Source organism: Lithobates pipiens, unplaced genomic scaffold (assembly GCF_037356315.1).
Source record: "Lithobates pipiens isolate NorthernLeopardFrog02 unplaced genomic scaffold, aLitPip1_a1.2 Scaffold_8, whole genome shotgun sequence".
Lineage (NCBI taxonomy): Eukaryota > Metazoa > Chordata > Amphibia > Anura > Ranidae > Lithobates > Lithobates pipiens.
In genome coordinates, this window is record NW_027507903.1 from 122,631,361 (window position 1) to 122,659,271 (window position 27,911).

The 27,911-nt window shown below is 39.2% G+C and overlaps 1 protein-coding gene across 2 annotated transcripts in view; it reads left to right on the forward strand.

Moving 5' to 3' along the window:
- Window positions 1-27,419, forward strand: part of ZNF592 (zinc finger protein 592) — a 76,548-nt gene extending 49,129 nt beyond the window's left edge. For both annotated transcript variants that reach the window (XM_077469765.1, XM_077469764.1), the window contains 6 exons: window positions 1,915-2,091; window positions 4,710-4,869; window positions 7,948-8,214; window positions 8,537-8,646; window positions 11,877-12,027; window positions 18,390-27,419. In XM_077469765.1, coding sequence (XP_077325891.1) covers window positions 1,915-2,091; window positions 4,710-4,869; window positions 7,948-8,214; window positions 8,537-8,646; window positions 11,877-12,027; window positions 18,390-18,863 — 1,339 coding nt within the window. In that variant the 3' untranslated portion in view covers window positions 18,864-27,419. The remainder of the gene's footprint in view (window positions 1-1,914; window positions 2,092-4,709; window positions 4,870-7,947; window positions 8,215-8,536; window positions 8,647-11,876; window positions 12,028-18,389) is intronic.
- Window positions 27,420-27,911: the final 492 nt, after the last annotated feature.

Sequence of the window (27,911 nt, forward strand, 5' to 3'; positions counted from 1 at the left end):
CTGGCTGTATGAGTGGCCGGTCCTTGATTCGATTGGGAGCCCTTGGCTACGGCCCGGTATGCTGTCCCTTCAGAATGAATGCACCAGTGACGTAACCAGCTGCATGTTGTGTGAATATCTCATAAATGGTGCAAGTTTAGGAGGTATTCGCTTTACCTAAAAAATAAGACTTACCTGTAGGTAAAAGTTCTAAAGTGGAATTTAATTCCACTTTAAGAATATCTAAAAAAAAAAAGTTTGTGCCTGGAGTTCTGCTTTAATACTATGAATGGTACTATAAATGGAGGTTTATTTGCATTATTGTTGAGGTACTTGATGAATAGGTTTTTATTGTATATCGCTATACCACTAATCCGGTAGATCAACATGCCTCATTACTACCTCCATTCATCACTATGGATGATTGTCGTAATTCCGCCAATGATGTTGGCATCACTAGTATAACTACGGCACATCTGTCGATTTACATTTTGGTTATTTGGTATGCCTTGGGTTAGACTGTTCTCTGTAAATCAAAACAAGCCAAATGTAATTCATCTGATTAAACCATATTGGAAGGAAAGCAATCTATTGTTAAAGGTAGACAAAGCTTTTAAGTCACAAGTTCATTTTTTTTAAAATTGCTAAATTAACGTTTTGTTACACCTTTACTTATTTAAAGCAGAGCTATACTTCTCTTCACTCCAGTGATGTGGCTCACAGCTGGCCGCTGACATCTTTGGGCAGCTGGGTACCGATTTCTGGCCGCTTTTATTGGCCAGGCTGAGATGATATCACTAAATCTCTGGTTTGCTGAAATTGTGCAATGAGCTACATGTGCACAGCTCAGTGGACAGGCAGGTAAGTAACTTTTTTAGACCCCTTTCACACCAGGGCGTTTTGCAGGCGCTATAGCGTTAGAAATAGCACCTGCAAAACGCCCTAAAGAAGCTGCAGGGCTTTCACACTACAGCGGTGTGCTGGCAGGACGTCAGAAAAAAGTCCTGCCAGCAGCTTCTTTGGAGCGGTGAAGGAGCGGTGTGTTTACCGCTCCTCCACCGCTGCTCCCCATTGAAATCAATGGGGCAGCACTGTAATGCCGCTGGCAAAACGCAGCTATTGTGGTTTATTGCTGGCGGTTTTAACCCTTTTGCGGCCGCTAGCGGGGGTAAAAGCGCCCCGCTAGCGGTCGAAATGCGCCGCAAATCCGGCGGTAGAACGCCGCTAAAAATAGCAGCGTTTTACCGCCCACGCTATCGGCGGTGTGGTGTGAAAGGGGTCTTAATGCAGAAGAGACAACGTTGTTGATTTACAAAAGTCAAATAGACTGGACACTTGCAAGTGCAGCTGCTGCAGTGATTAGAAAATGAAGTAAAGCTTCACTTTACAAAGAATATCCAATTGCATGCAAAAGAAAAGCGTTTTCCTTGCACGTGATTGGATGATGGAAGTCAGCAAAACATCCCTTCACTTACTAAGCTCTGGAGCAACTGCGCTTACCGACTGCAACTGCACTTGAAAAGTGCACAATCTATTTTCCATTAGTAAATCCACCCTATAGTATGTCTCCATTGCATTAAAAATCTTGCCTGTTTCCCATTTTTTTTTTTTTTTTTTTTTATGAAGTTACATTTTAAACCATATCTATATGATCTTCTTACTGAAGTGTAAATAGGATGTACTGCTCCCTTCTCCAAAAGGACTTAATAGTCTTCTGCCATCATTTTCTGTAGAACATGGCTTCCCTTGATGCTGCATTTTACTAAACACTTCAGCAAATGTATATACACTAACAAGACCACACCCATGAAAACTGCATGCTTGCATTAAATTCTGCAGCCTGTCCACTAGAGAGACTTTTGAAAAGTGTTTGACCTAGGAATGCATTTACAGAAAACTTATTTTTTTTGTTACTAATGTGAAATGTTTCAACAGGTGCATCCACTGTGGGGTGGTATTCATGTCACTGGGAATGCTGAAGGCTCACATCCAGGACAAACACTGCGAAGTTTTCCACAAGTGCTCCTTCTGCCCCATGGCCTTCAAGAGCACAGAAAGCACGACTGCTCACATCACTGCCCAACATCCCACTGCTAGCCACAAAAATGCGCAGTATGTTATTTTTATTTTTTTTTGATTTATGGAAAATACTCTGTTTCTTCGCAAAGTTGTCAACCCAACCACCTACCATTGCATTTACTTATCAAATGTAGCATTTTCTGTATGATTCCGTTTCCATTAGCAGCAGTAACTTTTTAGAGTTGAACATAACTGGTTACTACTCGCTATATTGTGACCTGGATGAATGAGAACCTTCACAGATCTCTAAATGTTAAACTGTTTTCAGTACAAAGCTGGTCCTATGGTATGATAAAAATGGAACATTCCAGTGTTCAGTCCATTACCAGAGAAACTGAACAGTAAATGTATGACAAGCTTTGAACTCACCCAGGGGAATTCAGAATAACCCTACTGATTTTTGGCGGTAGTTTCCTTAAGATTCTGCCCCATTGGCAGTGACAAATTCCTAAAGAACTACAACCAGTTTTCAGATTAGGAAATTGGTAGTAATTAAGACAAACCTTGAGATGGCATACAGAGGTATGCCAGTACTGAGAGCAGGGCCCTGCCTGTTCTGGGAAGCTGTCATGGATGTGAGCTTCCCGCACAGAGCTTAAACCCGGCCCCATTTAGCTACGGCCATGAAATCTGAATGTAAACAAAGGCAATATCAGTACTCAAATATGGCAATGCTCATATTTGGGAAATGAATTGTCACTGGATGGGTGGAGCCTGATAGTGAATTTAGAGACTAGTTCTGACTATACGTCTGACTTAGTGCATGGCAGTGGGGGATTCAAAAGCTGCTATTAGACTGAATGGTGGCTATGTATCACTGTGGTGATCTGCCATTCAAAAGTAGAGCAGACTTGTAGTCCCTGAGTTTCTCATCAGGCTTAGCCAACCCCTAGTTCAAAAGGGGGAGGGAGGGTAGGAGTGCACTAAGGATGGAGTGTCCAGGGAGGACATGCCGACATCTGTACAGACACATACTAAGGCTAGTCTAAAACATCCTTTTACCATTTTAATGTGAATATTAAAGTGGTTGTAAACCCTTACAAACCACTTTGACCAAGAAATATCTCCCAAACCTATATGGTTTAGGAGATATTTGCCCGAAGACGGGCACCGCTGTCTATGGCGCATGCGCCGTAGACAGCGGTGCGCAGGCGCACTGAGTGTGGCATTCTCGATAACGAAGATGCCGCGCGTCTCGGCTCCCGTGCGCATGCGCGAGAGTGACGTCTTCGCGGCTTTGCCGAATGACAGCGGCGGAGCTGCAAGACCCACCGAGAAGATGGATGCGCCGGACTACAGGGGACAGCAGTGACTTCGCTGGGTCCTGTGTCAGGTAAGTGACACATAATGAGCTACTATGCGATGCATAGTAGTCCATTATGCTTTGCCTTTGCAGGGAATGAAAGAGGAAGTAAACTCATCAGGGTTTACTTCCTCTTTAAGTGTTGCGCTAATATATAATCAAAAATAAAAACCCATTAACAAAAATGTATTAATGTCCCAATATTAATTTAAACCAAAAGGAATATATATGTTTTAACATTACATCCACTTTTATAGCTGGGAGATCTCTTGTTAAGGCACTACCTTGCCAATGAGGGATACATTTTATATTTGCCTAAAAATAATTTGCCTGTAGGGTCCTTATTATGGACAGTAGCATAGTGTCCAGAGACATTTTGTCCCTTGAATACACATTGAATATTACTCAACTTAAGGAAACTTGTCCAGGTAGTCTTAACTAGATATTGGAGGCCACACGGGCACTGCAGGAAATACACTACATTGGTAATAAAGGGTTTAATGAAATGACTGGGGGTGGGTGACACTTAAACTAAAGCAGTGTTTCTCAAATCCAGTCCTCAGGCCCCCCCAACAGGTCATGTTTTCAGGATTTCCCTCAGATGAAACAGCTGTGGTAATTGCTAAGGCAGTGAAACTGATCAAATCACCTGTGAAAAATAATGGAAAACTTGAAAACATGACCTGTTGGGGGGGCCTGAGGACTGGATTTGAGAAACACTGAACTAAAGGAAGTAACAAGACATGAATGTATTCATACATCTATGCACTTGAAATGGGACTGGAGTTACTTTACCTTTTTCGCAGAAGACTATTTCTTTGTATTTAAATAAGTTATTTTATTTTGTTTTTTGTTTGCTATTTTCTGGATAGTACAAGTATTTATGAGTGATTTTTGATTATATATTAGCGCAACACCTTTTTATTCCCATTGTTTTTTTAGAGAGGATATCCCCTTTTGTGTTTGCAGGAAAGAAGGAAGCGTCTCCTAAATGCTTTGGAGGTGCTTCCTTCTTCTTTCCTGCATACAGAGTTGGCTTGTCATATGGACATTTTAAGGACGTTTTAAGGACTTATTCCATTGTCTATATGTACTATACAGGAACAGCCCTTTTTGTGCACCAATATCATTGCCTTTTAATCATCTTTTGTGTTTGCGTTTATTTAATTTATGCTTTGCGCGGTTTCCAATTTATATTGTGTACCCATTATAAAGTCCCCCGATTTATGTATGTCTACTTCTGTAGTTCTACAGAGCCTAGCTTTCAGTCACTTTAAGAATGATTCATCACTGTAGTTTCCTTTGCTGTGCACTAAATTTTTTTTTTTTTTTTTTTTTTGTATTACAGGATAATCTATAAATGTTCTTGTGAAACTGTCTTCAATAAGAAGAGACTTTTGCACCAGCATTTCTACCAGAACACAAACAGTCTTCTAGTGAGTGTGTTCAAGTGTCCCGAATGCCAGCTGGCATATATGCAGAAACAGCTGCTAGTGCAGCATCTGAAGGTGAGCCATAAAGATGTGAACAGGAAAAATATGGTTTTACATTCAACTTTGTATATTTTTTTTTTAAACTTCTATAGATCGAGTTGTTGGTGACATGTACTATTGCTTTAATAGTCTATAGGCATAGATGAGAGAGTACGTTTTTTTTATTTATTTTTTCCTCATTGTTGGAAGTCTGAAGTTCTATAACAAATTAATTTTCAATTTTGTGTAAGGTCTCATTCGCACAGCTGTAGGCTATATTTCTTGACTGCACCGGGATGCACAAGTTCATTTCATTTGGGACACAGTGTGCATTCAGTGGCTGTGCACCCACATGGCTGCACGGTCCCATAAGAATGGGACTGCCTGCATGGAACACCTTTGCATGCTCATGTGGGCAAAGATGGCCCTTGCATGGGCGTATACTTTTCATACTAAGAATGAAAATGGCACCATCCGCTTGTTTTAGAACAGTGTACATTTTCTGTTCAAGTATCCTTGGCTTTTCATTATACACTTTTTTTATTATTTCCCATCTCATCTAAGGGTCCGTTTACACCAACCACTGCATTGCAGTGCATGCAGTTCTGATGCACTGTGCCCAGTGCATCGCACTTTCTGTTTAAAAAAAAACAAAACTTTATTGAAATGCCACACAGTGACGTTTTATAAAGTTATTTCAGCCGGTGTTCAGTGACTGTGCTGCGCTGGAGAAAAGTATTGCATGCAGTACTTTTTCAGCACACCACCACAATGCAGCGGTATGAACCGGCCGGCATTTAGTAACTGGGAAACTTTCACTGCTAGTGTTTAAAATGCCAGGGCTGTTAGTCAAACTGATGTTTGTGGCTGTGAAATAGAAAAGATTTTAAAAGGACCCAGAATGGATGCCTTCCTAGCACTGTTAACTGCCACCATCCAGTTCTGGGGCTTGTAATAATTTCAGTGCAAGGTGCACCTCTGCAGCACAGTGCAACTAAACTAGAACTGGTCTCATAAGCTAGATGATAACTTCTAGCGCTGAATAGATGCCATGGCATTTAAAAGAAAATCCTAAAGGATTTTATTTAAATTTAAAGGCTCTTTGGGGTGCTCTTTGTTTTCCACAGAGATTTAAACCTAAACATTAGGTTTTTTGTGTGTGTGTGTATATATAGCTTTTGTGCCACCCTGCTCTGAAAGTCTAATAAATATAATGATTCTCTGTTTTCCTAGCATTTAAATTTAGAGAATTACTGGGGGATGCCATCACTGACCTCTTTCTGAAAGTGCTAGTTGCTTTGCTGTCCTTCTGGCTTTATTTTCAGTGATCCTAAAGAAGTATGCCAGGTAATCAGGTAATACTTTGCTTACCTGGTTGTGGGTCCTGCACAGTAAAAACAAAACAAAAAAAAAACCTCCCCTATCCAGCCAACTCCAGCATTGTCCTGCCGAGGTCCTCTTCTCTTCAAACCTCCACCACCTTGCCCCCTCCCGACTCAGTCCTGCTCTACCTCCTTGCGTGACACAATCGGGAAGCTGCCGGCTCTTCTGGGTTTAGCTGGCAACTCCCCCGATGACACAGTGCTAGGCTTGCCCTCATCCTCGTTTCTCAATAAAGGACAAAGTGCATGTCAGTTGCCTAGGTGAGTGACATGCATGCATGGGGGGACAGGCCAGAGGTGGTTTTTATTTAAAAAAATAAAAAAAGCCCTATTTGCACAACGTATGGGACGTGGGGTGGAGAGGGGGCAATATAAAATTGAGGGTGAAGATCCACTTTAAGACCCCTTTCACACTGGGGCGTTTTTCAGGCGTTTTTTCCAGTGCTTTAGCGTTAAAAAAAGCGCCTGTAAAGCGCTTGAAAGAAGCCTCATCTGCAATCCCAATGTGAAAGCCCAAGTGCTTCAAGAGCCTTTTCACAATGTCTGCGCCCGAAAAACGCTCGTAAAGGGCTGCTTTTATACTACCAGTGTTTTTCGAGTGCTATTGGGGCGCTTTTAACCCCTGCTAGTGGCCAAATAAAGGGTTAAAAGCTCCCACAAAGCGCTGCTGCCAAAAGCGCTTTTCAGGCGTTTTGGAGGCGCTTCCTATTGATTTCAATGGGAAGGGGCCCTTTAGGAGCGGTGTATTCACTGCTCCAAAAGCGCTGCAAAGAAGCTGCTTGCAGGACTTTTTTTGACGTCCTGCCAGTGCAGCGTCTCAGTGTGAAAGCACTCTGGCTTTTACATTGGGATTACAGTTGCGGCTTCTTTCAGGCGCTTTACAGGTGCTTTTTTTTTTTTTTAAAGCTAAAGCACCTGAAAAATGCCCCAGTGTGAAAGGGATCTCACTGTGAAAGCACTCGGGCTTTCACATTGGGATTGCAGATGAGGCTTCTTTCGAGCGCTTTACAGGCGCTTTTTGTTTAACGCTAAAGCGCCTGAAAAACGCCCCAGTGTGAAAGGGGTCTAACTATTAGTTTCACACGGAGAATCAAGAGGGTCAGCTTGGCAGCCAGGCAGTAGGTATTTTCACAAAGGTTAGCAATGGCAGACACTTTGACGCTTTCATGCTAGGCTTCCTTTAAAGTGCACCAGTCACAGGAGAATCATGAAGGTGGCCATTGCTTTCTTCCTTTTGTTCTGGGTCAGTGACTTCTTGACAAAAGGAATCCCAATCCTTTTTCTTATTCATTTACATCATATTTTAGGTCAGTGAATCAAAAAATAGAAGCGAAGAGAAGACCAGGCATTTTGCAGCAGAAAGAGGCAAACAATGGCAGCCCTATACTCGCTTCACAACAGGTGTACCTTAAGTCAGTATAAAAAGTAGAGTTGCCCTGTGGCATCACGATTACCAACAAGTGAAAAAAGGCAAAGGTATGTAAGAGCAAAGCTTACACACCGTTTGTTTTCGTCATATTCTTTGTTATGCTATCTTGAGGTGTTCCACAAAGCAGTACCAGATTGCCCATTCTTAATTTACTTTGGATATTAACATTATTTTTCCATTATGTCACAAATCAAATTGAGTATTCTCTTTGGCACTTTCATTTTAAGCAGGAATTGGCTCCTTTGGTATTGATTCTCACTGATCTTTTTCTTTTTCCTTTCAAATATTTCTTTTACGGTTCAGGGCGTCCATGGCCTTTCTAAATCACTTGAAGAATCTTCATCCGCCCAGAAAAAGCCAGATGCTGCAGCAGAGAAGAATGACGACTCCACTTCAACGTCAAAGTCCACAGGAAAGACTGCGGCTAATTCCTCCTCTAACAAGAAAGACAGCGAGTCTGCAGAGTCACAGCACAAGCAGAAACTTTCAGGTTGGACATGCCCAGAGTGTTCGGAATGGATTCTGGATCGAGAAACGTATGTGTTCCACATGAAGAAAAGTCATGGGAAGGTATGATTTACAATCCTTTTTTTTTTTTTTTTTTTTTTAGTTTTTTTTTTTTTAGTTTTTTTTTTTTTTTTTGCCTCTTTATTATGAAGAAAAACATACATTGCTCATTTACCATGCCACTTTATTAGTTTCATGTAGTTGCCAAAATACAGGGACAGACAAACCATCATACCAGTCTGAGTTTTGCTTTCAAAATTAGGTGAATTACTTTAAAGGGGAACTCCATTTGCCATCCCCTCCCTAAAGTTATAGCAATACGTGCTGATATTAAATCATGCTAAAGAATTTTGTTACAAATATTTCGTTACCATTCGTTTTGCAGAGTATGAAAAGGTATCCATGTCGACAATGTGAGCGCTCCTTCAACTCTACAGCCAGCTTACGACGACATGTTAAAAATGACCATGATGCAAAGAAGGAGTACACCTGCTGGTAATATCTCAGTGGACACACTTTCAGTGCTAAGAAATACAATATGATTTATTTGTCTCAACTTAGTAGTAGTGCTATGTTTATGACCCTTTACTAGCTGTCTATTTGTATAGCATTTATGGAAAATATAACTACATGGGTGGTAACGTTGGTTAGACCTTTAGACTCCATTCACACATAGACGCTTTGAATCGCCGTGATTTTTTTAAATTTTAAATCTGATTTATTTTATTTTATTTCTTTTTTTTATTAAATTTATTTTAATAAAATGATTTTGGAGTAAAATTCTATCCAAAGATAGTTTTTTCTACTTAAAACTAACCTTCAGTCATTCTATCAACGTTCCATCTATTAAATCTTCTGCCCTTGTTTTAATTTTGGATAGTAAAAATTTTTTTCTGCCAGTAAATACCTTATGCATCCCACTTCCCTTTTCTTGTCTAAAAAAGTCTAGACTTATGACATCATGCACCGCTCTTTCACTCCAGTCAGAGTTTGGCAGGAAGGGAGGGGGGGTGGGGGGTGAGTCATAAGAAGACTAATGAGGGCTGCAGAGCTGGAGGTGTGCCTCTGTGTTGTCTATGTAAATCCAGGAAGTTAACAGGCAGCAGCTTCAGCTGCCTACAGTTAACATGATTGCAGCCGGACTCAATGGAGGGAGATTTCTGCAGCATATTTGGCAAGTACAAAATCACAGTATATATAAAATAATATGCAAAGTGGTTGGAGGGAAGCTTCAGAATGGCAAAGATGTTTTTATTACAAATTATGTGAGCAGACAGTAGTTCCTCTTTAAGATGCATTAATAATTTAGTTGATTCAGCCTGAAATGGAGCTTAGTTATGTAGCATGAGGCTGTATATTCTGCAATATTTACATTAATGGTAAACGCAGTCAATGAATCCAAGCTTTGCAAGCTGAAATAACATGCACTGTCAATGCTATTGTTTTAGTTAAATTTTTAATTAAATAAAAGAATTTGAGTAGTTCTCAAACTGTGTGCGATTAACCTAAAATTGGTTCTGATATCGCTGTTTTACTAACCTGACAGCTTATTATTCTAAATGGGAACCTGGCATCCACTCACCTGCTTCCGCCAGATCCCTCACCTTTTGTCACTGCTGCGTCACCAGCCGTAACATTAAAGTGAATGGGACTGTCGGTGAGTCAACAGTGACTCAGAGGACAGTTGCTCTTTAAAAATTATGATTTAAAGTGGAGGGCCACCCTGGAAAAAAAAAAAAAAACATAAAAAATTAGAAAAAAAATCAGAAAAAAAAAATTAAAGTACTTTTTTTTTTACTTGCCAGAAATGCCTGTTGCTAGGCACATCATCCTAATCTGCCTCTTCCTCCTCCGCGGAGATCTTCTTTCTTCTCTCCTCCATGCAGCGTCTTCTGAGTAATGGGTCACACTGTGTTCTGGGAACTGTGTGTCCCAGAACACAGCGCGCCCCATTCACTAAGCGCTGCGCGACTTGCGCATGTGCAGTAGGAAACGGGCAGTGAAGCCGCAAGGCTCCACTGCCTGTTTCCCTTAGATAGAATGGTGGTGCCGGGACCCGAGAGCCGAGGGATGGGTTGGCCTCGGGCGGCCGACATCGCGGGTGCCCTGGACAGGTAAGTGTGCTTATTAAGTCAGCAGCTACAGTGTTTGCAGCTGCTGACTTTTAATTTAAATTTTTTTTTTTTTTTTTAAAACCGGCCCTCCGCTTTAAATCAAATCCACCCTGTCTGTATGAGATTAGTTACTATGTTGCTGCACCTCAACACAATCGGAAGAAGGGTGGTCCAGAACATAATTTTGTGTGTCTGCATCAAACATGTTCCCAGTGACGAGCGTTATCTGAACTCTGGCCAGACATAAAAACAAAAAAAATGTAATCCCATTATTTTCTAGGTGCTGTCAGTCAAAAACTGAACATGGAGACCAAAGCAGAAAAAAATACTTTATTCGTGTTTTGCTACGCCTTCATTGTGTCAGGCAAGACTGCCTATATTGCAAGACTGCCTGAACCTTTTGCACTTTAAACCATTCTGTATTTAACTATTTGCTTGGTATTGAAGCAAACTTTGTGGTTATGTGCAGCATAATTGCACATTTACCTTTTTGAGTTTGCTTGCTTTCAGAGCTGCAAGGTCATAGCACACTGCCACTGCTCCGTCACCACGACTCCCAGGGTTTTTGTTTTTCTTCCAGTTTTTTTTATTTTTTAAAATGGCAATTCACAAACCAAACATAATGTATATCTTGACACATTACATTTCTCAAACGAATATGACACACGGTTTCTTGAGTCAATGCACACGCCCTTTCCAGGGCCATAGCAATAGTAAGAAATTAATCCTCATGAAGATGATTAAATAATCTTTTATAGAAACAATAGAAAAAACACGAAGTAAACAAAGAGAATATAAGAAAAAGCTAGTCCAGCTTACTGTTCTCCTGATATAATGAATCAATGAATAATTTGTAAAGCGCTACAATGCGAACTGAATCGCCTCAAGGCGCTGTATTCATGCTTTGTTGTCACGCTTCTTAGAAGAGGTAGGAAGCCGACCGCCTATTCCCTGACAACAGATGGCTCCTGAATGTAAACTCAACAATTGCCAGCAACAAAAATTTTTTAGAGAAAAAACAGTGTGGGGGTTACCCCCAATCCATACCAGGTACCTTGTCTCCCCATGCTAAGGGCCTCTTTCCTACGCCCCTGGCTGGTGGTGGTGGGGGTCTGCGGACAGGTGACTTATCCTAATATAGAATCCGCCTTTACCAAGGAAAGCCCCAGTTCCCCCACCCCCCTCCAATGGGATTGAGTATGGGTTGCATTGTACCCCTACTCATTCACCAAAAAATCTATCAAAAAGAGAAAAATAAGACTATATAATAAAGGAATTTTCAAAAACGAATGTCCGCCAGTGTATATCCATCATCGATCACGATGCATGCATGCCTGGTTAAGGGTCTATTATAGATTTGGGGAGGAGGGGCCCCACGCCACAACCACCCAACACAGTATTTACCCCAATGAATGCTACTTGGTTCTCCTTGGCACAGCATTTTTGAAATGTGTAATTTTGGCCAGTAATTTCAATAATGGGAAATGTTTAATTTTGTTACATATAGGGATGCAAAGTTTGCCTAGACTGTGTGGTTATGTCTTTAGGTTAGAACAAATATATCCTTTTTTTAACTAAAATGATTTCACTGTACTTTCTTCTGTCCTTCAGCTACTGCACAGAGAAGCCCACTTTTGCCAAGCCGTCCATGTTGGCTAATCACATTATTTTAATGCACGGCATCAAAAACCCTGAACTTACCCAGGTGTCCTCTTCTATTGTAACAACAGACGCAGCTTCACAAAGCATAGTCCAAGATCAGGTATTATGCTTATATTTAGCAAAAATATTCTGGATATTTTCTATATTATAATGAACTAAGGGGAATAGGAAGTTGGTAAACTGCCTGCTGTTAACTGCATGCACTTTGTTTGTACCTGCATATTTTTAATTTGTTTGACGCAATATGATTTTTATGGTTCTCAGGGTACAGAAAGTAGAGTGGGGTTAGTGAGTGTCGGGGTCTGATTAAAAAAGCATAACGGCTCACAGTTGAGTAGTTGCAGTAAGATACAGAGCTACCCAATCTATATACAATAACAATGATCCACAATTATGATAGCCTTATGGGGAAATTGCAGAAAAATTTAGCATAGGTATAAATGACATTTGACTGGTGTCCCTTGCTGAGCTATGCAGACATTATATAAAGACAGAAAGGAAGGGAGACAGAAATGAGCACAAAAAAGGGAAAAAGAAAGCAGAACAGAGGAGGGGCAGAGTCTGAACAGGGGAGTCCAATGTCCCTACTTCGTAAAAAGCTCAATCTCCACAAAGCACCCCTTGTATCTCTTATACATCATTTTTATATCTATGGGTATATCTGAACAATAGCTAAAAAACGGGACAAAAGGACGCCTTCCCTTGATAATAGTATGCTGAATCATGTAGTTCATCCAAAAAAATACAAAGAAAATATAATCAATGAACCATGAAAATTAATTTGTGTATTCACATACCATAAAAAAAACTAAACAACAAAGAAATCTCATAATGTGAGACCGTATCGGCCAATATCTGGCAGATTGGTCAACACATATAGAGACTTGTACCATCCTATAATCATAAAAATAAAGATCAAAATCTGTATTTAACCCTTTAGGATTTAAAGAGTCTAAGCGATTTATCCAGTAAACTTCTTTTTTTCTCAATTCCAATTCTCTATTCCCCCCCACGTCTATTGGTTGGAATACCATCGATTACCATATATCTCAATTGAGTAAACTTTATTACCACACCATTGGCTAAATATGTAGAAAAGTGTTTTATCTCCTCTGGTCTCCAATACCCGCTCTTATATTCTTGATACTATGGATTTTTTAGAAAAGGTAGATAAGTTTAATATACCCCCAGGGGCTGTATTAGTCACCTTGGATGTAGCCAATTTGTATACCGCTATTCCACATGAGCTAGGAATTGAAGCAAGCAAACGCCTTCTAAAACAATTGGGACTTTATAGTTCTGCTCAAATAGAATTTATTTTAGAACTATTGCGGCTTGTATTGGAAGAGAATTTTTTTTCTGTTCAAGGATACATACTATTTACAATTGACAGGCACGACGATGGGTTCTAATGTCGCCCCCCATCCCCCCCCCCCCCCCCCCATATGCCAATGCATTTATGGATATGCTGGAAAATGCATTTGTTTTATCATTGTAAACCATTTGAAGATAATTGTCTGGCATATTTTAGATTTATTGATCATGCCTTTGGCATATGGGTGAGCGACACTGAATCGCTATGGTTATTCAATGAATATCTCAACTGTTTGGTTCCTGGTCTGAAATTTAACATGTCGGTTGCAAGTGAAAATGTTCCTTTTCTGGACACTTATTATCTGTTCAGGAAGGGAGGGTTGTTAGCGATATTTATCGCAAACCTACAGACTGCAATCAATTACTGCACTATTCTAGTTTTCACCCTCCAGGTGTATTTAAATCCATTCCAAGAAGTCAGTTAGAGTTGCTAGGATCACTGATAAAGGAGGACAGACTGAGTGAGATGGAGGCGAGACTATGACAGCGGGGTTATCTTGGTAATATAGTACATTTTGAACGTACTAATTTAGAAACAAAAAAAGAAAACCATTCCTGTCCTAGGCTCCCCTTCATCTCTGTTTCATCCCTTCTCTAATAAAGTTAATAATATTATTAAAAAACACTGGTCCATATTCAGCAAGAATTATCCTTCTGTCTCTGATTTTCGTTTCTCCCCTTTACCTTCATACCGTAAGGGTAGGACCATATACAATCGATTGGTAATATCTGACCAGTATAGGGCACCCACTTCACGGGTTACTTTTTTGGGACCTCCTAATTATGGTTAATTTCCTTGCTTGTTTTTTATTCAATGTTCTAGCATGATTAAAGGGAAGTCCTTTAATCATCCGACTCAAGGTTACAATATCCCTATAAAAGATCATTTCACATGTCAATCTACATTTGTCATATACATTATTAAATGTCCATGTGGTTTGATCTACGTAGGTGAAACACAAATAGTCAAAGACAGAATAGCTAGACATAAATATTCTGTTAGGGATAAAAATGATAAATTACCTAATTCTTTTAGAAATGAACCATTCGGTTTCTCATTTGAGATATATGGTAATCGATGGTATTCCAACTAATAGACGTGGGGGGAATAGAGAATTGGAATTGAGGGGAAAAAATAAGTTTACTGGATAAATCGCTTGGAATCTTTATATCCTAAAGGGTTAAATACAGATTTTGATCTTTATTTTTATGATACTAGGATGGTATAAGTCTCTGTGTTGACCGATCTGCCAGATATTGGCCGATACGGCCCAACATTATGAGATTTCATTGTTTCTTTTTTTTTTTCATGGTATGTGAATATACAAATTAATTTCATGATTCATTGATTGTTTTCTTTGTATTTTTTTGGATGAACTACATGATTCAGCATACTATCATCAAGGGAAGGCGTCCTTTTGTCCCGTTTTTTAGCTATTCAGATTAGAGGTTGACCGATATATCGGCCGGCCGATATTTGCCGTTTTTTAAATAATCGGCATCGGCCGATTGTGTTGATAAAAAGCCGATTCTACAGGGGACTTTGAAATGACTTCTGTAAGAAGTCAGTGTAAGTTGTCTGAGTCGTCATAGCAACACTTTCCTCCTCTCTGGGCAGACTGCCAAGAAAAGAACTAAATGATACAATGTTTACACTTGAATGAATGAAGTCATCTCTGTGTAGAAGTTCTCAGTTTAACCATTTAAAGACTAAATCTTTTCTGACACTTGTTGCTTACAAGTAAAAATCCTGTATTTTCTGCCAGAAAATCACTTAGACCCCCCCAAAAATTATATATATATTTTTTTAGCAGAGATCCTAGGGAATAAAATAGCGGTTGTTGCAATATTTTATGTCACACGGCATTTGCACAGAGGTCTTTCAAATGCATTTTTTTGGGAAAAAAATACACCATTTAAAAAATAAAAATAAAATAAAAACAGTAAAGTTAGCCCATTTTTTTTTTTTTTTGTCCAAAAGTTTTGACTACCCGTTTTTATTTAATATATAGTTTTTTTTTTGTTTTTTTTTAATCTAGATCATACATACAAGTAAACTGATTGGAGGTTTGTTTTGTTTAATAAATGTTTAAAGCGGGAGTCCGCCGGGACTCCGCGTTTTTTTTTTTTTTTTTTTAAAGCCAGCAGCTACAAATACTGCAGCTGCTGACTTTTAAAATAGTGACACTTACCTGTCCAGCGCGCCCGCGATGTCGGCACCCGAAGCCGATCTCTAGATCGACACTCGAGTGCTGCCGCCGCCATCTTGGGTATGGGAATCAGGAAATGGAGCCTTTCGGCTTAATTTCCCGGTTCCCTACTGCGCATGCGCGAGCCGCGCTGCGCAATGAGGACGGTCCCCGCTGCCTCTGGGATCTGTGTGTTTCCCAGCAGGCAGCGGGGCACTTGCGGAAGGGGCCGGGCACTTGCGGAAAGGGGTGTAATGTACGCCCCTTTCCGCAGAGAGCTAGCCCGGAAGTCGGTGCAGTTACCTGGATTATCCAGGTAACTGCACCCCCCTCCCCCCTGAAAGGTGCCAATTGTGACCCCGGAGGGGGGGAGGAATCCGATGAGCGGAAGGTCCATTTTAGGGTGGACCTCCGCTTTAAGTGTAAGAAATTTTCTGTATCACTTATGAAGGCTGCTTTCACACTGGAGCGGGCAGACGTTGATGGTAAAACGCAAGTTTTAGCGGCTCTTTACCATAATTTTAGCGGTGCTATTTGGCTGCTAGTGGGGCACATATAACCCAGCTAGCAGCCAAGGAAGAGGTTAAATGCGCCCATGAACCACCGCTGCCAAATCGCATTGCATGCGCTTCGGCAGTGGTGCCCATACATATCAATGGGCAGGAGTGGTGGAGGAGCGGTATACACCACTCCAAACGTGCTGCTTGCAGGACTTTTTTTTTAAGATCCTGCCAGCGCATCGCCTCAGTGTGAAAGCACACTGTCTTTCACACAGACTGCAGGGGAGCCATTTTGCAGGCACTTTACAGGCGCTATTTTTAGCCCAAAAGCGCCTTAAAAAACGCCCCAGTGGGAAAGGTGTGTTAGATCAAGGGGGATTAAAAATAAATAAATAAAATAAAATCGGCCTAACATATCGGCCCAAAAAAATCGGCATCATATATCGGCTATCGGCCGCCATGATTTCTAAATATCGGCATCGGCCAGAGAAAAACCCATATCGGTCGACCTCTAATTCAGATATACCCATAGATATAAAAATTATGTATGAGAGATACAAAGGGGGGTTTGTGGAGATTGATTCCAGCTGAATGTAATTAACTGATTAATGATAGATGTGAGCTATAAGCCTTTATATGTGAAGTTGGTTACAATTTTTATTACAGGTATGTGGTCATGAGGGAGGGCGATATCATGCTTAGCCCGAAACGTCACCTGAATACCTGAATTATACCTGATGTGATGTAAATGTTATCAATAAATTTACTTTTGTGCAGCAATCCCTCTTCTGCTTTTTTATATTGAGTCTTTGGGACAGACTCAATTGCTGGCACATCTGTTTCACTGACAGTGTGTGCATCTCACCTACTACTTATATATATATATATATATATATATATATATATATATATATATATATATATATATATATATATATATATATATTATATGACACCCTAGGGAATAACATGGCGGTCGTTGCAACTTTTTATGTCGCACAGTATTTGCGCAACAATTTTCAAACGCGTTTCATGAATAAAAAAAAAAAACGTAAAGTTAGCTAATTTTTTTTTCTATAATGTGAAACCATGAAGTTAAGCTGAATAAATAGATACCCAACATGTCACGTTTTAAAATTGCGCACACTCATGGAATGGTGCCAAACTTTGATACTTAAAAATCTCCATAGGCGATGCTTTACATTTTTTTACAGGTTACCAGTTTAGAGTTACACAGAAGTTCTGGTGCTAGACTTATTGCTCTCATTTTAATGCATGCGGCGATACTGCACGTGTGTGGTTTGAACGGCATTTGCATATGTGGGCAGGACTTGCGTGTGCGGGACAGGGGAGCTTTCAAAAAAATACTGATTTTTTTTTTTTTTATTGCTCATTTTATTTTTTTTCAGGAGGGAGAGATCTTGGCTCTTGTGCACATTGCTGGATAGGGCTTGGGTAAATATTGGGGGGCTGACCAGGCAGCTGGACACTGAAGGTTTTTTACCTTCATGCATAGAATCAATAACAGCTGTGATCATCACATGCCTTACGAAGGGGACCTGTGTGACTCCGAAACGTTGCACTACCCGTTCTGTGATGTGATCATGCTTTAATAAAAAAAATCGTTTTGGATGCCATTTGTCAATCTGTGATGAGCTGGCAAATATCCTCATTGTGGCTTTTTGATCCAGTTTCCAGCTGGTGGTTGCTGCAGCACCCAAATCTTCTATCTAGAGCTTTATCCAGGAATGTGTGTTATGGGATAATGGAGTATTAATTGGACACAGTTGATCGGGTGGTAAAGAGTCGCTGTGATTGACTCTTTACCACGATCTCTGATCATTTGTGTCTCGAGGACACGGCAATCACCGATGCCTGTGGATGTGTGCTGCAGGGGGTATGCAAGAAGCGCGATCATGGGAGGACATCTTTTGACAACCTGGAAGCAATATATGTCCTTTTTTCTATTTTTTCTATTTGTACTAATAAAGTGGCGTTGTTGCGCTTTTTTTTTTATTTTTATTTTTTTTTGAAGAATGTGGGATTTTTTTTTCGATTTCACGCAGTACATCATTGTTCAGACGAAATGGCATAACAGGCTGTTGTTGCCTTTTTAATGAAACTTATTCTTCATACAATATATTCTGCCTAAAAAGTCCTTGGGTGGGGTTGTTCTAGATGCACTTTTGTGCATTTGCATATATGTCCTGAAAAGGCTGAGCTGAAATATAATAAATGCTTTTGGGTTTAACACTGTTTTAAGGTGTGATGGGTAATCTAAATAAATATAAAGAGCGTTCCAAACTGTTTTTTTTTTTTTTTTTAGAATAAAAAAACATAAGGATATTTTTTAAAACACATTTATCCTTTTAATTTCAATAATATCTTCTGCTTTCCAGTTATCGGTCTCCAAGAAAGCTATTAAGAAAGAACTTGAGGACTCTGACGCAAAAGAAGACGGCCCCGATGCTAAGAAAATGAAATCAATGTACAAATGCGCAAAGTGTGGCTTTGCAGCAGACAGCAGCTCTGAATTTCTTGAGCACATACCTCAACACAAAAGTGACAGCTCATCATACCAGTGTGTGCATTGTGGTTTATGTTACACATCCCAGATATCACTAAATAGACACCTTTTCATTGTACACAAGGTGAAGGAGGATGAGGAGGAAGAAGAGAACGAGCAACCTCCAAGCCCTGACGCAAAAACTTCAGAAAAGCAGCTTTCAAGTTTTAAGTCAGAGCAGGGGGGGACATGGGAGTGCACCCAGTGCAATTTAACCTTCGATCTGGAGAGCGCACACGCTGCCCATGTACGGACTCACAAAGACAGCACAGATAACAGACAGAAGGCAGGATCCCCTGTGGCCTGATAAATACTGGACTTCAACAGCAAAATCTGAGTTTTGAAGCAAAAGCAAATCCGATGTTAATAAAATACTTAACAATTTTTACTGAGAAACTGGGAGGAATGTTGATTAAAATTAAAAAGATAGAAATTAAGATATAAGGTACTGTGTTTGTTTATGTGAACTGTTAGCCTTTTATTTAGAATATACTTGTCCATTGTTCGGACCAACAATGCCCAGAAATATGAGTGGACAGCAGAGAAACAAAAAAAAGGGAAATGTAAGTTTTATTTTTCCAGTTCTTGAAAGTTACAGCGTTCACTTTTCAGTATATCCACATCATAGTATTCACTGCTCTCATATATTCATTCTACCTTATTTAGAGATACATGTGCTATCATGATATTTAAAGACCTGAGAGCTGGAACTTTCAAATGGTTTATTTTCCTTCTGGACAGACTTTAATTTAAATGATGCAGTGGCTAAAGAGATTCCATGCACATCAGAATCTGGTATCCTTGCATTGTAACTTGTAGCATACAGCGTTAAAATTTAATATATAGAGCAATGTAGGATAAATGTCAACAGATCAGTAGCTGCTTTGGTTTTACTAGACACCATTAGGGGGAGTTGCCTAGAGCAGTTAATATATGCAAGTTTCAGCCGGTCGTAATAAAGAAATAGTGCTGTGCTTGGCTTTCTTGTAGAAAATGGTGCTGGATCTGGTACCAATCACATAATATGCTGATCAAGAGCAACCGTACAGTGCATGCTTGAAAAGCTTTTTACGCCTGCTGAGAACTACTTACTCTATCCTAGGGAAGGGCATAGGGCAGGATTCAATGCTAGATCAACCAACTCCTTGTAATGGTTACAACTTCTCCAGCACAGAGACAAGGTCCTTTGTTCTCTCTGTTACTGCTACAGACCGAAAAAAAAAATTTGAATACTTTTCCTCTAATCCGCACATCCAAAAACGTAAAACCATTTCATCTGCATATTTTTCACAGAGTTGTGAATTTTCAGGAGTTCTTTGAATTTTAAATCAGCATGGCAATGTTTTTTGTTTTTTTTTTCCATTTCAATTCTGTTCTGACTAGGGTTGCACCAATGTTGGTGGCGATGCTAAGCATTTGAACGAGAATCATACTCATGCAAATGCTCTGATACCTGAAACTGATACCTTTGTGATTTGAGCCCATACAGAACGAATGGGCACAAATCACACTGCAAAGAATCGCATGGAATACGATTCTTTGCGTTTCCCCCCCACTTCTCTTATGTGAACCCAGGCTTGTCATAGCGATTTCAGCCTTGATTCACACAGGAGCAGTGCAGGGAACTGCATGCAATTCGGAAAGGAATTGCACAGCTTTCCTGTTCAAATTGCACATAATTCTTTGCAGTACGATTTAAGCCCAATTATTTTGTATGGGCTAAAATGACACCGCAAAGATATCGGTGAGTACTTGACCGAAAGTATTGTTACTCGCCAATAGAAAAACTGTATCCGTGCAACCCTCGTTCTGACCATTGTTAAGAAGGCTTATGGTACGTGATGCTAGAAAATAAAACAACCGATAGCTATAAGTAATAGGATTCAACGTTAAAGCTAGCCATACACCTATAGATTATCTGCAGATTTTCTATGGTTTGATGGAAAAAGTGCAACAGATTCCTTCATGTTCACTAAACTGTGTGGATGGAGGAATCTCCCACTTTTTCCATCTAACCATAGAAAATCTGCAGATAATCTAAAGGGGTATGCCCATCTTTAGCTTTTTCATTCTTTAATACTAAACCTAATTAGCCCTAAGGTGGCACTTGTGTACCGATGTATACAGCCAAGGATAAGCACTTTATTGCAGTTGCTTTGGGCTCTGCTTCTTATGTAGTTCTACGGTTTTAATGCTGCATTACTGATAGTTGCCCTTACCGCCAGCCACTTGGAATAAGCAGAAGTGAATTTGGACATGGCGGGGGTTGGGGGGGGGGGTTACTAAAGGCAAATCCATTTTGCACTACAAGGGCACTTGTAAGTGCAGTCGCTGTAGATCTGAGGGGGGCATGCAAGGGACAGCATTTTTGCTTGTACGTGATTGAATGATAAAATCAGCAGAGCTTCCCCTTTAGATCTGCGGTGACTGCACCTCCAAGTGCACTTGTAGTGCAAAGTGGATTTGCCTTTAGTAAATCAACCCCACTGTGTTGCTGCTTGTGCAAGCATTTAGTTATTTGTAATTTATTGCAGGTCTTTAAGACCTCTGCAGAAAATCATATTCACCATTTCACTGAAATTTATACTGTATAAGCGGTTTTAAAAAAAGAGGACCAACTCTTGGTTATGTGCATCATTTGAAGAATTGCCTGTGTAGCATATGCCGTATTTGCAAACTTAATAGTATACAAAGTACCTGCAGTGTTATTAATCTGCACTATATAATAGGCAAACATTTTCCTTCTGCTTTAAACTTTGGTCAGACCGCATTGTTTGTATATGTAAGGTTTGCAAATATGATAAAACCTGAAGCAAATATTTTCTAAACTATTGGTTACCCCTTCATTTCAGATTATCTTTGATATTCAGTAATTTCATATTGATTAGCATGATGCAAAAAAAAAAACGGTCATATGGTACTTCCTTCTTTAGGTTGATTTAGTAAAGGAGTAGTAGATCAAATCATAGTGTTTGATTAGCTTTCTGTAGTTTAGTGTGGTCTGATCAAAGGTACATAATTTTCTGTTTTATTCATTGCTGCATATTGCACTTTGGTATCTCGGCAGTTTTGCTGAATATCTCATCACTCCTAAAGCTTCTGCTACCTCAGTGAGACTTGTCTTTTGTTTTTTACCTTGACAAACCAAATTGAAGATAATATACAGTCTGTATAAAATCATGATGATGGAGTTTTGTTACTCATTTCCATTTCTCTGTGGTTAGCCAAAATAATTTTTCATACTTTTAAAAGCTTGCTCCTTCTAGGTTTTCTATTATTTTAATCAAAATTCGATTAGGTGCAATTAGGATTTATGTACAAACAATCAAACTATACTAAACTAAATACTATCGGGGAGAAATTGCTTGCATTTGAGGTCATTTTCAGTTCACTTGAACCTCCTTCTGCCTAATTTCTGTTTGCATTTACCATAACTTAGCTTGGTGAATGTGGTGAAAATTCACTTTTAAAGCCATATCCAATGTCTTGCAAGAGAAAAATATATGTAGAAAATTTTGCTTTCACATGATTGAATGAGGGATGATGGTAGTCAACAGAGCTTCACCTCATTCACTAAGCTAAGATGAAAATGTCCCTACAGAGTAAAAATTCCCTCCCTTGCAATGTGAGCAGCCTGTTTGCCTTTAGTGAATTAACCCAAGAGATTTTAATTGTGTGCAGGAGTAGGAGGTGGATAACCACTGCAAAGGAAGAAGTAGCGAGCATGACATATATGTTCATATTTAATTGCAAGTTAAACCTAGTGCAATTTTTGCATATCAAGTTAATCCCGTATGTGAAAAAAAAATGTGGACAACCTATACATTACCTTTTTTAAGTGCTATTGCAGCTTGATGAATTGATCCCAATGAATCCTCGATCACCTGCAATTAAGAGTGTTCTGAAAGAAATTGCAAAGTAGTCATATTTTGCTACCCTTTCAGATATTATTTTTTTATTTATTTTTTATCCCAAGTGACTATCTGGTTTGTCTCTTAATTTTTTCTTGCCTGTTTTCGATAGTGTACAAGTGCCCTACACCATGTAAACCTAATAGTTTTCTATAGAATATGTCAACATACAATAAGGTATCCTGATAACATACTCAAGGTTTGTAAGTTGCATGCCTTATTTTGTCATACAAGTTGGGTTATCTGTGACCTCTATTTAAAAAATGCATTCACACCAATTTCACCCAAGATTCACATATTTTTTCTGTTAGGATTCGATTGGGAAAACGTGTAAATGTTGTGTGAATCTTCAGTGAAACCATAACTAGACTCCTATGTGTTTTAAATATTGTCCTATTAAATGTTCTAGATGTATGAGTAAAACCTCTCAGGGAAGATGAGTATCCATAAAAATCATTGGAAGGCCATACTGATTTCTTCTTAAAAACACTTTCTGCAGCATCTCTGTTCTAAGCTGCATGGTTTTCATGGTATAAAAATTAACTTATTCCATTGCTCATGTAAAACGGTTAATGTTTTAGTATATTCTGTACCAGGCTTTATCTAGTGTTTAATATTGCCTTGGATTAAACTGTGAAAATGACTGTTGGATGGATCACTGTATAAATCTTATAAATTTTAATCCATAATGTTTGGTCAAAATGGCTCTGTTATACCGTTTTATTGATGTGCTCTTGTTTTAGAGGCCCTGCTTAGGTTAAAACCAGACAAAATCCATGAGCAAAGTATTGAGTACCTACAAAATTACAGGCGATGTGTAAAATTCTTTTAATCAATGTGATCAATAAAAGCATGTCCTGCCTTATATACACATGAGCCCTCAAGATGGCTATTGTCTATGCCAACTGCCAATTACTCACCACCTATCGCATTAATCACTTAAGCTACGCGGCTCTGTAGAAACAGCATTTTGCAAAGTACTGGCTTCTCTTTGAGTTCAGGTGAACCTGGCAATCTACGTTCTAATATTGCAGTCAGTCTGCAGTCTACTACTGCTTTCTGTTCTTTAAACCACCCTTGTAGGTGGACCCAACATAAAGTGCATTAAAAGAGAAGCACGGAAATGGCAAAAAAAAAATAATCTTACCTAGATGGCTGCAGCTGTCCCTTGCCGGCTCTGCCCCAAGAACTGAGCTATCAAATACCGCTGATCACTCAGTTCTCCCCCCTCTGGTCTGAGCAGAAAGCCATGACTGTCAGTCACTGTGTCTCTGCTCTGCCCCTCCAGTGCTCACTGGAGTGCTGGGTTGTGGAGAGGCTGGTTCTGGGTCTCAGCGGCTCATGGAGTGGCTGAGCCGGCTGCCAGTCCAGGCTTCTAGGTGGATCCTGACCATGTGGTCAGAATCTTTTCGGAGCCTGGATCATTCAGTGACATCAGCTGACATTGGACTTCAGTAGGCTGAAAATGGGTCACAGGAGTGCAGAAGGGACTGACAGACAAAAATAGCCAACAAAAAGCTTTGGCTATACTTTAAATTTGCAGTCCAGATTAGATTTGCATTCGTGAACCCTAAAATTCGTTTGCTGTCTTCTAGTTTGAACTGCTTCAATTGTTGATAATCGCAGTGTAGGTGGTTTGTAGGAATGAACTGCTACCAGGTGGGCTAAAATTCCAATCTCCTGACAATGCAGGTAACTGAAAGAGCTCTCTAGATTGCCCAGTGAAATGATGTAGACATACTTTCACTTTTTTAATAATGTTCTTTGTTGGCAACCCACTGGGCAACATGCACTATATCGGATTTATTCTGATCACCGTGGACACAAATATTTTTTAAAAATAACAAACATGTTATACTTACCTGCTCTGTGCAAAACCATTGATCCTCTTCCCCGATCCTCTTCTCTGATCCCCTGCCAATGCTCTTGGCCCCTCCTCGTCTCCAAGTGGCACTCATACGTGCTCGCTCCTGCGCCTTGCTCTGTGTGTCCACCCACACTCCCCGCTCCCTCCTCAATGAGAGCAGCCACTCTCATGCACATCACTAGATCGCAATTGGCTCAGGTAAGTATTGGGGTGAGGGAGCTTCATACTGAATTTCTTTTACCTTCATGCAAAGCAAAAACCATTGGCCTTTATAACCACCTTAAAGGTTTAATTCTTCTAACATTTTAGCTTTATCAACACAATGTTAACCTTTATTTCTGTATCCTATTGATCTTCTTTTGAAGCTTTACAGGCTACCTATAACAATATGACATGGTCAGTCTTTTGAGGATATTCAAATGCCGTAACTGCATAAAGGCAGGGAACAGAGCTGGTTTACCCTACTAATGGTGTACATGTACAGTGTAAGAACTGGAGCCTGCTATTTGTGATAAGAATTACATTAAATTATTTTTCCTGCATCATTTAAATGTTAAAATCTGAAGCCAGGATTTGTGTTGTTCCTCTTAGGTTTCTTTGCTACCATATTTAACATTTGACTTTCCATTATGCTGTATTACTGTTTGCAATGTGTTGCTGCTGAATACATCTTGTCCCTTTTCAGGCAGGGACCCTTAGTTAAGTATTTTGATGGGATTGTAAATTAGCCCATTCTCTCCCAGATTTCAATGTTCTAATGACTTATTAAAGATGTTTTTTATTGTATTTAAATGTAGTCATATTGACTATGTATAAATATATAAATAAATATATATACTTTCACAAAATGTTTAAGGTGCTGTTCCACTGGCCATATTCTATATTGTTTTATATATGTGTTTTTGTTTTGTTTTTTGTTTTGTGTGTGTGTGTGTGTGTACATACATGCATGAGCGTGTGTATATAGTAAATATATTTCTGTATTTATATATTATCTATCTTATAGGTAGAGAAATATAATTCCTCATTCACAAACTGCTTTTATTTTCCATCTCACATGTTCCTGTGACCTTGATATGATTTATATCCCCAATTATGTAATAAATACATAACTACCTTATACCACCATACAGATCTGCTCAGTATGGTATTCGTTTTATATATTTCTCAACCCGCTCAACAAAAATGATATGTAAAAATGTTCTTGGTTGGGAAATCAACATGGCTCCAAAAGGAGTAGCACATTCCCTTATGTTGCATACGTCCATAAACTAGAACCCTGCTTCTACATGCATTGTCCGTCTCCACCACTGCAACTACTGTTTTTACAAAGTTAGAGATCACATTATGTTCTTGGCTTTATTCCAATTTGAGATGGACTTTTAAAAGAATTGGCTTTAACAGAGGTGCTGTGTTTAATAAGGCTGAATAGTTTGAGTAACACCAAGAAAAGCACACAGATGCAGATGTTTTGGGTCATTAGAATAGGAACACTATGAAAATTTTCATACATCTGTCCCATTTCGATCTAAAATAAAATCCTGTAAACTGCACGATGCACACTTTTGAGCATACCTGGTCTTCCATATATAGTAATGGTAACTATTTTGTGGTCAGTTAATGCACTAAACACTTCTCATATCTTTATTAAGTAACTGGTTTCTCAGTAAATTTGTAAAGTAGAACTAAAGGCAAAACATTTTTTATTTTATTTTGAATACTGTAAAAGTGGGTTATAACCCATGAAGATGAAGGCTTATTTTTGCCATCTGTGTAGCATTGGAGAGATTTCCTTTTACTTCCGGTCCCATAGCCAAAACAGGAAGTGAAAGAAAATCCCTCTAAACGAGGCAATCCCTAATAAAAGTCCTAATTGAAAGAAATCCCCACTATTTCTGTTCTGGGGACAACCCAAAATGTGGGCATTTTTTTTACTTTCCTTTTCGGTGATGATGGTAAACATAACAGAGGTTGACTCTCCCTAATGGGGGTGCAGACAGCAAAACAATCTGAAAGATGTTCTAATCCCTCCCCACTCTATCCAAAGCTAAAACATAAATAAAAAAGTTTTGCCTTCAGTTATACTTTACTGCGTTCTAACATAATGGTGTACTTGGCCAACAAGTGCAGTAACTGCCATTTCCTTTTATTAACATGAATGGAGATTGTAAATGTTAGACTAGGGGAGTGTCACAAAACCTGAAACTGCCTACCCAAACAAATGGGTATAGGTTTAATTGACGTTAATTACCTTGGTCAAATTTCATCTGCAACTGTACTGAAGGCCAAAGGATTTTTTTTTCAGTAAAGTGATAAATCCATTTTACGGATGACTAGAATAATGCCAGTTGCATTGCGTGAAATAACTGCAATAATCCCAGATATACGTGTAAAAGATTTGTAAAGTGATAAAATGGAACAGCATTCTTTGCCATTTACCTTTCTACCTTTTTTTCTAAAATACAAAGTCAGGGGATGCAATGGAAAAAAACCAAATTGAAAATACATGCACGTTTCTGTCAAGGAAGTGGAGTTTTTACATTTGTTTTTGTGAATGTGTTTTCCATAGGTCTGTATTAAGTTTTATATAAAACCAGACTTGCTGCTAAGTGGCACTGCACCTAACATTGGCATAAAAGGCCCATTAAGGGTCTTTTGAACATGCCATTGGTCTGTACTGAATCAGAGAATAGAGTGCAGGGCCCCCAGTATCACAACCCTGTCAAAAATGTCCTTGAGGTACAATTCCTATTAGATTTATCATTTGTAATATGTACCTATTTTTATGCTGAAACAAGTTTTCCTTTATTTACTTGCTTAAAATAATTTAATGAAAAACAGAAATAATTGCTATTTATCTTGTCACCTTTACAAATTAGGGATTTTACGCTCGTCGTCTCGTGTTTTGATACAAACAGATCTGAGTATTTCTACCCTCTTTTTTTAACAATGTGCATATTAGAATATTGTACAGAGTAGACTGTCCTCGTGGATTTTCTGTTATGAGAACATCCTCACATTTGTGTAATTCTCCGGGGATTGTATGTATGCTTCAGATTGTTTCAAATAAAAAATTTCAAACAGGCGGCCTGACTGGCAGTCTATGTGTGTATGTATTTATGTACAGATGGTTCATAAATATATTTTCATTTCTATATCTAGTAGTAGTCACTTCCAACATGGACATGCTCTGTAATGTAGACATTACGTAGCTTACCAAGACATATTATGAAGTAGCTTGATAAGTTATGAAACCTCTTTGACATTATCCACTTGAAGACCAGGCCTTTTTTGGCACTTTTTGTTTATTTTTTTTAAAGCAGAGGCCCTAGAGAATAAATTGGTGGGGGTTGCAATTTTTTATGTCACCCTGTAGGTTTTTAAGAAAAAATGCACTTTTTTGTTTTTTAATGCAAAAAAAAAAAGAATACTTAACCACTTCAATACCGGGCACTTAAACTCCTTCCTGCCTAGACCAATTTTGAGCTTTCAGCGCTGTCGCACTTTGAATGATAATTGCGCGGTCATGCTACACTGTACCCAAATGAATTTTTATCATTTTTTTCCCACAAATAGA